Here is an 11,170-nt window from a genome sequence, read left to right as displayed (position 1 = left end):
TCAGAGCCCGCGGTGCCTTCAAGGACCGCTGGTAATCTCCGAAATCACAACACTCACTATTGTGAACCAATCAGTGCTGCGCACTTATATTAAAATAGTTTTAAGTATTTATTATTAGATGGGGAATTTAAAATCTTTTTTTAAGTTATATTAAATCCGCACTTTAAAATAGAACATTAGTCATATAGCAACATGCGACGCGATAATGTTCCCTTATTTTTATAACTTTTAAAAATGTATAAATGCCAAATGTTAGAAAACAGTGAATTTTGTTTTTGTATTTAATATTACGGAATTAGAAAAAATAACTAAATATTAATTTCATTTTAAATGTATTACTTAAATGATGTACGTTTATTTTCAATGTATTTTTACACGTTTTAATATATTTATATTCATTACGAATAACCTTAAATAAAACCTTAAGAATCCTTAGAAAAATAACTGATTGTATGGTAAATTTCGCCACTGTGTGGCTAATTTTAACCACTGCATGTTAGATTTAGCTTTATATGTACGTGATTTTGTTAAAAATAAATAAATAAAAATTGAATATAAATAGACATATTGAACAAATCAGACAGGAAGAGCAACAAGCGTTTATTTTCATGGGTAAATTCTGTTTATTGTCATTGTCTGAATAAACCTGGATTAAAGCACAGAGCTCAACAAAGTAAAAGTACACTTTACCTTAACATTGAAGTACTTTAATTTTTGGCCTATAAATGTCAAAATCAAACTAATTCACATTAACATTGGTCAAACTGACTGAATTGCAGACGTGTGTGTAAAGAAAGAGCAACAAACACACTCATTAATCAACACTAAATACACCAAAACACTTTATTTGCACAACAATGACAGATTTATTAAAAGCTTGTTTTTTCTTAACTCCACTTTATTTTTATCTATTTTGATATAAAATCGTTTTTAACTTTTATTCTGAATTTTCAATTTGTTATTTTCTGTGATTCAACAGGAAACATGAAATAAATTCTACTGCTGTCGACACTCCTGTGATTTTGAGAAGGAAAAAAAAAAAGTCGAAGTTTTAGACGCTCAAAAAATGTTGGATCTTCTCTGAATCGCTAGAGAAAAAAAATGCAGAAATTTATGAATATTGAAGAGTAGAACACCATTAAACGGTGCTAAATTTTAAGGAAAAAAGTTGATTAGATACAAATTTAAATAAAAACTTTTTTTATTTTTAAATAAAATGTATAATATTAAAGATATATTTAGGCATTTCAGATTTGTTTGATTTTCAAGGGGAAAAAAAAAACTGGTAACCAGGGCGACGTGCACCTGCAGACCAACCAGGTAACCATGGCAATGCGCACCTGCAGGCCACAGTAACCATGGTAATGTGGCATGGCAACCTTTGTCTCAAACGATCAGCTTTGATGGCAAAATCAAACAAAATGTTTTTCTTCTAAAAATATCTTTTGTTTCATGTTATTAGAGACAAATCTATCAAAAGTCAAAACTTTAGGAAATACACCAGCTGAAAGAGTTTAGGTTTAAAGTTGAACCTTTATTTTGATACGCAGTAGAACATAAAAAAAATGTCAATCTTTCCAATAATTTTTCTGCTCTTCTTACTTCCCTTATTTTGTTCACTTGTCTTTATTTTTTGGACCAACTTTATTCTGAACACATCTCCTTTACAAACATAAAATCCAGTGGAAACTTTCAAAATAAAATAAGAGTTGGCATGAGATTATGTGAAAACTATGCCGTCTTCTAACTCGACAAAAATAACGAATGCCGTTTGTGTTAAAGGTGAGTTTTGTTTAGTTAAAAATGGTCAAATCTACATTTCTGAGGGTTTTCTTTATGTTAAATGATCTAAAGTGTGACATTTTTCTTTGTTCACTTCTGTTGGAAAATCTCAGACATGAGGAAACATCAGCGTTTTTCTCCAAACCCAACGTTAGATTAAAACGGTTTGTCCTGTGGGGACAGATTGGACATCAGCAAAGGTCAAAGCGTCTGTTTTAAACAGAAACAGAGTCAAAGTAAAGCTGGGAACCAACACAGATGAACACAGTGAGGCTGATTGTGCTTCAGATTTACTCTAAAGAGCAACATTCACCTGATCTCAGTGATTTGAAAAGTACCAATAAAAGCCACAAACAGGCGGGTGACGTCCCAGTACGAAGGCCTTGAAGTCGTCCTCAGTGAAAACCCTCGAATGTTTATTCTCACATTAACACGTTAAATACACACAGAAAACAGCACAAACATTCATGACAGCGCCAGAGCGACACACGTCCAGACAGAAGAATAATAATAAAAAGAAGAGTAAGGCCATGGATTCAAAGGCTTCAGTAACAGGAGGCGACGCGTCCTGAAAACACAAAGGCCACCGGAGACGTTTCAGAGACGCAGGAGGAGCAGGAAGGAGTTCCACGTCTGCAGATTCAAGTCAAAGACAAACTAAACAAATGCAAATGGTTTTAAACTTCAACAGTTCATCTCAGTTTAAAGACAAAAAAAAGTCCAAAAAACTGAGACGAAAAGAGGGGAAAGTTCCTGCTTTGCTGAAACTTTGACTTTAGGAAAAATAGAAAAACAAACAATGAAATTAAACCAAAAAAACTGAACACATCTTAGAGAGTCCAGTTCCTTCTTCTGTGGTGTTAATCTAAGTGCTGGGATTGGGCGTCTGGGTTTTGACTTAAATCTGAAAGTGAAGAAAACCTTCCCGGTGGATCTGAGGATCTGCGTCTCTGCTAAACACTGGGCGGGGCCAGCGCGGGAAAATGGAAACAGGAAGTGACATCAGTGTGGACTGCTTAGTCGTGGCTCACAGTGTTTGGCTGCTGGTAAGGCCGACCGGTGTGGAAAGCACGCACGCACGCACGCACACACGCACACACGCACACACGCACACACGCACACACGCACACACAGAGATCACAGCCGGGCGGCTCCGACTGACGGTCCTGGGAAGGAGCGGAGAGCAGAGGCTCTCCTGGTGGAAACGGCGTGGAGCGGTGGTGACGTGAAGAGGAGCAGGAAAACACAACAAAGGCCACGGAGACGCAGACTGACGTCCCACTGTGAGCCCCCCACACACACACACACACACACACACACACGCACGCACATGCACCAGTGTTGGAAACGCGTTTTCCTGCTGCTCGTCAGAGGCACGACACACAAAGCGCGCACACACACACACACTGAAGTCTGATACAAATAGCAGCCGTTGCGTGCACGCTACACTCTGGCTGTGGATTGGCTGGGGTTACAGGAAGTAGAAAGTCCGATGGAGGGAAAGGGGAATAGAAGCAAACCGTCTGTGGAAGACAGGCTCCGCCTCCTCCTCAGGGCTAGAACTCCACCTGCTCCTCAGAGTCTGGGATGACGAACCCCTCCTGTGGGATGGTCACAAGTTACCAACTTAACCAGATCAACCTTAACCAGAATAACCACAGACACTACTGTACTTTGTTGTCAATTTGTTTTGTAGTAATTTTATGTACTGTAATTTCAGGGCTATAAAGTGCACTGTTTAATTAGCACAATACAATAATTTAGCAATTTTCTAAGAAAAATCCACACAAATGTCACAGCCTAACATAGGCCACACCCTATTGGCTGATGAGGACCATCAGAACGGGCAGGTAGGCGGGCTACTGTACTCACGTTAGGTTTCACTAAACTTTCCGTGTTACAACTGATAAGTTGAAACACGGAATCCACAATTTAGCCACGTCATTGTTTAAGCCGCAGGGTTCAAAGCGTGAGAAAAGTAGCGCCTTATAATCCAGAAATTACAGGTATTTCTGCTGTGCTGCTGTTTTGTGCATTTACGTTGTAGCTTTGTGTGTTTGTTAGTACATTTGTCTTTTTTTTCTTAATGAGAGGGATATAGTATATTAATTAGTATATAATAATTTCAAAGATAAAAATCCTTGTTTTAATCACAAATAAAATGGGTTAAAGGTGAACAAAAATGGTGGAAAAGGTGGCGAAATGAGATTTTAAAAACCATAGAAAGTTGCAAAAAGACAGAAAAAGTGTAAATATTAGCTTAAAAGTGGCAGAAATGGGGTAATGTAATTTACTAGCAAACAATGGGCCAGACAACTGGTGGATGTGGTAAAATAGTCAAAAATAATCATGAAATATGGTGAAAGAAGTTAAAAGTGCCAATAATGGCTCAATGTGACATTAGGTGGAAAGGGTTTAGAAGTAGGGTTGGGTACTGAAACACGGTACCAATGTGGCAATGGGTCCGATGTAAACAGTAGTAACCAGACCAAATAGGAACGACCACCCCCCCAGTTGTTGATCGTGATGTCAGTGCCGCTACTCAGCAGATTCAGCACACCCACTGCTCATAGCTGACAGCAAGAGGATAAAGGACCACATGGAGTTTACTTAAAAGACGAACAATGCACCCGGAGCTAAGCACGTCAGCAACAGCAGCAGCCAGTGTCGACCCCCCCAGACAAAGTGAAGTGTGTCCCGCTCCCAACGCTGTTAGTGTAGCGCACGTCATCACAGATGATGACAGCAGCCTTTCCTCTTCGCAAACATCGTTGCCATTCAACGTGTGATAACAACACGTTTATACATCAACTCAGTGTCCGCTGACTTTCTGTTTAACGTTAAGCTCATAACGTGTCGTGTTTGTAAACAAAATGTTGAACTTAAGCTTTAACACCAGATTTAAAAGGCACAGTTTTACATTTACACAGGAACACAACAGATTGGCTAGCTCAGGGGTTTACTGCAACCTGTGGCTCAGGAGCCACATGTGGCACTTTGACTCTTTTGAAATGGCTCCCTATAGCTTTAACAAAAAAAATTGAAATAAAGTTACTTTTTTTTTTTTTTACAAAAGCTATTAATGATTATTGACAAATAAAATCATGATGACAATATTAATCTCCAGTATTACATAGTTATAATATTGCTTTATTGGATATCATTTAAATGTTTTTGTTTATTCATTATTTCCATATGTTACTTGTATATATAGTATTTAAGGTTATAATGTATTCATTTTGGTCCTGAAAATAAAAAGTATTGTATTTTACAAAGTGTATTCAGTTTAATTTTCTTTAAAGTACCGGTTTAAGCACCAGATAAAACCCAACCCTATTTATAAGTGCTGAAAAAGTCTTGAAAGTGGAAAAATATACATAAAGGTATTGAAATATGATGGAGAAGTGTCAGAAATGGCAGTAATGTAGTAATGCATTAAAGAGAGCAAGAAATAGCAAGAAAAAGTGAAGACAATAAGTTAAAATATGCAAAGTTTGGTGTAGTTGCAGAAAAACGGAAAAAATAAACAAAAAAGGGCTCAAAGTGTTAAAAAAAAAATTCCTAGTTTTTTGAAGGCATCTGGCAAACACCTCCCAGTGACTTGTGACCCTAACTGGGGTCCTGATCCCAAGGTTGAGAACCCCTGCTCTAAAGTGTCGGACACTTAGACTCACGTCTGTGGCGTAGAGGATTTCCATGATCCTCTGCAGCGTAGGGTCCTCCTCCCCCTCCTTCTCCTGGCAGATCAGCTCGATGTTCCTCAGCTTACCAAAATAAAAGTCTCTCTCCTTCTCCATGTCCTGAATGGTGGTCTTCAACATCTCCAGCTGCAGAACAAAGAAGAAAACACTTTCATCAGGTCAGATTCTTCAACTGACCAGAGAATAAATCCCTTTGATGATCCTGGGAATTTTCCTTCAAAAGAAACACTTTAAAAAGCCAAACTAAACAAATGCCTCATTTTTCTTTGAATGGTAAAGTTGGTCAAAGTCTTAAACGCGTTCTGTGCTAAAGGAGACTAAATGTGGACGATGCAGGTCACATTTCATTTGGTGTCATTTCTAAAGTTTAAGTGGAGACTTCTTTCCATTTAAAGTTCTGAGGTCGACTTGTAATTTGTCTGAATTATGGTTTTTCATCTACTTTAGAACTCTTTGTATAAAAACTGACGAATTAAACTCAGGATCTGACCTCGTTCAGAAGCTCCGCCCTCTCCTCGTCCGACCCACCCATCCCGGGCTTCCTGGCACTGACAGACGACACCTTTGGAGCGACTTTGGCCACGGGCGGCCTCTGTGGAGCTGAGGAACACAGAGAAGCATATTCACAAAGGAGATGATTGAGTAGCATTATTCAGCCTGCAGCGCCATCTAGTGAATAAACAGGTGAACTGCAGGATGGTCCTGTGACTTCACATATTTAAACATTAAACAAATAGCGGATAACGCTACGACGCGTCACTAAATATGTGCAGAACATGAAAGAAAATAGAAATGTGGTTTGTCAACCAAACAACTGTAAAATACCGTAAATAGAAAACTGGTGAGTATTTAGTGTGAATATTGAGCTGGTAGGAGTGTGTTTTCACACCTGTGTTGAGGGCCTTCTTCGGGGGTTTGTTGAGCGCTGACGTGGCACCGATGGGCGACGCTATGGTGTCCTGGCCCTGCCGCGCCTCCACGGGGTCGTAACCCTTCCCGTCGTAATTGGCGTCGAAGAACTTCTTGAACCACTGGACGAACTCAAAGTTGTCCTGGAACTTTCCTTTTACCAATTTGTCCACAGGGATGATCTGTAGCAGAAACGTCAAAGTCACCAAACATCAAATCCAGATCTGAGCAGATTAACGGTTTATTAACTCATTCAGGGCCAGCCGTTTTTGAGCATTTTGACAGACCCACAGAATATTTTGTACTACGACAATCTGAATTCTGACACCTGATTCTGAAATATTAAAATCTCTAATTTCATTAGAAAAAAATAATTTTGTTTCTAGCTTGTTTCGTTCTTCTGTAATCATCAGTTGAATAGAGGCAAGTTTCACAGAAATCACCAGTTTGTGACAAAAAGTTCAGAAAAACAGCTTTTTCTGAAAAAAATCTATTAAAGACTGAAGTAACTTTTTTGCTTTAGTGAAACCTCGACATTGGTTTCCTTCTATAAAACTACAAAAACAACACAGACCGAGCACAGAGATGACCCGTTTAGCCCGGTTAGTTTATGGTTTTATCTCACAAGATCACAGCATAATCAATAATCCACTCAGGTCCACATGTTCTGTGTTAGTATGTGCTGCTGGATACGTCACAATATCACTTCATAGCGCCATAATCGCCCACGTCCCTGCTTCTTCCTCTTTAGCTAATGGTAGCATCAGTGGCTAATCTCACATTTTAAGATGCAGTGCTGCCACCTTCAGGGCACAGGTGGTCACTATATCACATTACAGCTTAGATATTGATGAGGGACCTGAACCAGGGTGTAAATATTACATCATCGGCACTGAATGAGTTAAAGGGATCCTCCACTGTTTATACCAATGTGGCCTAAAACCTTTGAAATGTACTTAGAAAATGTCTAACAAAACACATTATTACAGACCATAATCATTTAATTGCCTTTTAAAAACGGGAATAATTTACAATGAATGAATAACTTTACAGTTAATGTTACATAAAGTCTGAGGAACGAAGGACTTTAGGGTGAAAATCATTTACCAGTCTGTTAGGAGAGCTTTCTTCTCTGCTTCATTGTCTACTACCAAACCTCAGAGTTGGAACTGTAGCCTCCTATGGTCACAACTGTTTTTATCCTCTTTCTGTAAACAAGAGGTTTACAACCTTTCCTGGTTTTTTAGAGCAATGAAAAACAGCACAAGTTGTTATTTTGACTGAAAAAGCTGCTAAATCTATAAATCAGGCTGAATGTTTCACTTCAATAGAAAACAATGGGATGTTTACAGACAGTGGGGCCATGTGACATCATCAATCACATGATTTCACGATGGAGGAACACAGGCTCTATGACTGTAAAGTAGTCCTGTTTTTAAAAGGTAATAAAACAAATACGGTGCATAATGTGTTTTGTTAGACATCGATCTACTAATAAGGACATTTAGAAGATGTTGGGACACATTTGTAAAAACAGGAGGATCCCTTTAAGATGCAAAAATGACTCAAATCAGATCAAACTGATGGTGACTCAGATGTTAATCGGACCGTCACGGTTATAGTGTGCAAAAGCATGCTAATGCTAAAGCATCCAGAGCTGGTGCTCACCTTGTCCACACCCATCTTTTTGAAGGCGACCTGCAGCAGTTTGAAGTTGTGGATGTACTCGTGTTCCAGTTTGGCAGCGAACTTGACTTTTTTCAAAGGCACAGAGTTTGGAAACAGCATGTCCATGAACTGGCAGTACGCAGCGCCTGCGCGCGCACACACACACACACACAAACACACTTAACAAACCAGAGCATCACAGCGTCACATCTCAAACAGAAACACTAATAATAGTTGACAGCTCAGCAATGGATGCATCAACTTGAGGATTAAACCAACGTGGCACTCAGCAACATGTTGGAAGAGTGATTCATGCTTTTATTATTAGCTCACAGTTGGTTACTGTAGTGCAGTGGTTCTCAACCTCATAATAGCCCCTAAATAAAGGTTTTAGACCCCGACTGTAGCTGAAGGTGGTTGAACACAGATACAAATATTGAAGAGCAGTCATGTGGAGACAGGGCAAGCTATAAGTGGAACAATTAGCTTAAACTTGCAAATAATTGGCATAAAAATAGTGAATGTGGTTAAATTGGCAAAAAAAATTTAGCACAAAATATGGTGAAAAGAGGTTAAAAGTGACAATAATGGTTAACATACTGTATGTGACATTAGGTGGAAAAGTGGTGGAAAGGGTTTATAAGTGCTGAAAAAGCATTGAAATGTGATGAAGTGTCATAAATAGAAGTAATGTAGCAAAAAAGCATTAAAAAGAGCAAAAATATAGAATGAAAAAGTGATGAAAAAAAGTTAAAATATGGAACATTTGGTGTAGTTGCAGAAAAAGGGTAAAAATAAGCCAAAATGAGCTCAAATTCTTCAGAAAATATTCTTCGTTTCTTGAAAGCATCTGGCGACCCCCTCCCAGTGTCTTTTGACCCCAAATTGAGTCCTGACCCCAAGGTTGAGAACCCCTGCTGTAATGTACTGTATGTATTGAGTAATGATCCAAGACGCTTCTGCACATCTACATTAATGGTTAATTTGGTGATAAAAAAAAACCCAATAATATTGTTTATCGTTAATAATTTGTGGGACAAAATATCAGCCCAATGACAGCAGAAAGAAGGCGTGTGGCGATACCTGTACACAACATCTCTATCTTTGTGAGGTTCATCTGCAGAGACTCCGTTATCCACACCAACATGTCGTGGCGACTCAGGTTGTCGCTGGTCACAGAAGTAGAGTACACGTTCACGGCCATGGTCACTAACCTGAGAACACGTACAGACAGATCAGCCATAATAATAATAATAATATGCATGCCAAGATAGGACTGCACGATTACGGCCAAAATATTAATCACTATTATTTTCATCAATATTATAATCACGATTCCAATCACAATTATTGATCATGTCACACTACTTTAAAACTAACTAAATATGTACAGTTTACAGTGCAAAATGAAGCTTTAAATAATTATACTAAAAACGTTTTTAAAAAATTGTAAAAAAAAATTGATTTGGACATTTTTTTTGGATATTTACGATAAATGTGCAGTGAAACATTGCGCTATATCGCTGAATCGATTTTTTCCTACACCCTAAATCAGTTATGTTCTTTGTGCCATTCTATTCATATCAAATATGAGCTACCAACATTCATAATGAGTCTCATACAATTATCTTTACCTTGTCATCAATCATTTATAATTGGTAGTTTTCTGTCTTGTTTTTTTTTTTTTTTTTTTTTACTTAATTATCACATAATTATGACTTGTTTCTCGTTAGTTGTTTCCAATAAATCGGACTAATTCTTGGAATACTGTTATTATAATTGACATACTTTAAGATATTCTACATACCGATGACAATTGAGTATTTTTTCTGATACACCTTAATGTTGTTTTAAGACATTTATTAACTCTAAAGTTAGTTTAGCACTGCTAGAACCAGGAGACTAACACTGGAGGTCCCCTGCGCCCGGGCTCAGACTCGTGATTCCCGGGTTTCGGACTCTCCGGCCTCCAGCTGCTTCTCCCCGCCCTGCCGTCCGTTAGCCACAGTTAGCCGCTGGCTCTTCCCGAGCTAAACCCTCCACTAGCGGATACCCGGGGGCTCCAGACCCCTGCAGCGGACAAAATAAAGATTTCAGTCCCCACATAATGTGTTCGAGTCCCTTTGAATCCACTAACGCCCAGGTTTGGACTTCACTTACCCGCAGGCTAACTCCTGAGCTAATAGATTAGCAGCTTCCCCAACGGTGTATTGCATGTAGTGGTTTCCGAGTTATCTGGTGACCAACTCCAAAGTTTGTTTTTAAAATAGTTACACAAAATACTGACAAACATGAAAATAAAAAAGGCGTTATCTAAGCAAAATTACACAATTAAAAGGATTTCTCAATACTTATTTTTAACGCTAATTTCGCTTTAAGTAGTATTTTTATGTGACGTCATGTTACTTAAATATTTGTAAATAAGAGTAAAATCATAAGATTAGCCTTTATTATCATTTTAAAACCTTCCGCAAGGACAAATAAAGCCAAACATTGTCCGCTTCTGTCTCCAGATAACATCGTAACCACTCGACGTCAAACACCAGCAGCAGTTTCACATGCCGGTACAAACACCGACTCCGTTACCGCTCACCTGTCGACTGATGTTGTTCTTGGTTCTCGGTGTGTTCGTTACTCTCGGCCTGTGACGCAGTTAAAGTGACGTTTTTCAGGAGAAAACTTCTGCTTTTTCAGCCTTTTCTTCCACTTCTGCTCTTCACGTTCACTCTGCCGGCAGCGGAAACAGCGCGATGACGTCACACAGACGCAGGCAACGCCTAAAAACGTAAAGTTTCTCCTTTTCTTTGCTGTTTCTATGGCGATTTTCAGCAGATTTATTGCATCAGCGCCACCTACTGGTTGTTAGTGGGGACGTTTTCATCACACAAAACTCAGGGTTTTTTCTCCAGGTTCAACATGAGTCTGGCTCAATTAATCCAGGATTTAACTGGAAAAAAACACCTGTTGCCATGGTGATGAAGTCTACGCTACAAACCTGCTCCGACCAGGCTTAAATACAAGACTTAGTTTACCTGCTGCTTTGGACTCTCAGATTAAACCTGGGAATAATAATCTTGATCTGGGTTTGATGATATACATCCTGGATTAAG

General features: G+C 38.8%; 1 protein-coding gene across 1 annotated transcript; it reads right to left on the bottom strand.

Annotated features, from left to right (window-relative positions):
- Positions 1–691: 691 nt before the first annotated feature.
- Positions 692–10,833, bottom strand: mapre1b (microtubule-associated protein, RP/EB family, member 1b). Its single transcript, XM_028453539.1, has 7 exons — positions 10,654–10,833; positions 9,144–9,274; positions 8,061–8,206; positions 6,373–6,574; positions 5,974–6,083; positions 5,457–5,609; positions 692–3,383 (listed from the first exon to the last, which is right to left on the bottom strand). The coding sequence occupies exons 2-7, from the start codon at positions 9,262–9,264 to the stop codon at positions 3,339–3,341; spliced, it is 777 nt and encodes a 258-aa protein (XP_028309340.1). The 5' UTR covers positions 9,265–9,274; positions 10,654–10,833; the 3' UTR covers positions 692–3,338.
- Positions 10,834–11,170: the final 337 nt, after the last annotated feature.

The sequence above is a fragment of the Gouania willdenowi genome, chromosome 7 (assembly GCF_900634775.1).
Source record: "Gouania willdenowi chromosome 7, fGouWil2.1, whole genome shotgun sequence".
Classification (NCBI taxonomy): Eukaryota; Metazoa; Chordata; class Actinopteri; order Blenniiformes; family Gobiesocidae; genus Gouania; species Gouania willdenowi.
Note: the sequence above shows the minus strand (reverse complement) of the source record. Positions and strands in the feature narration are given on the sequence as shown.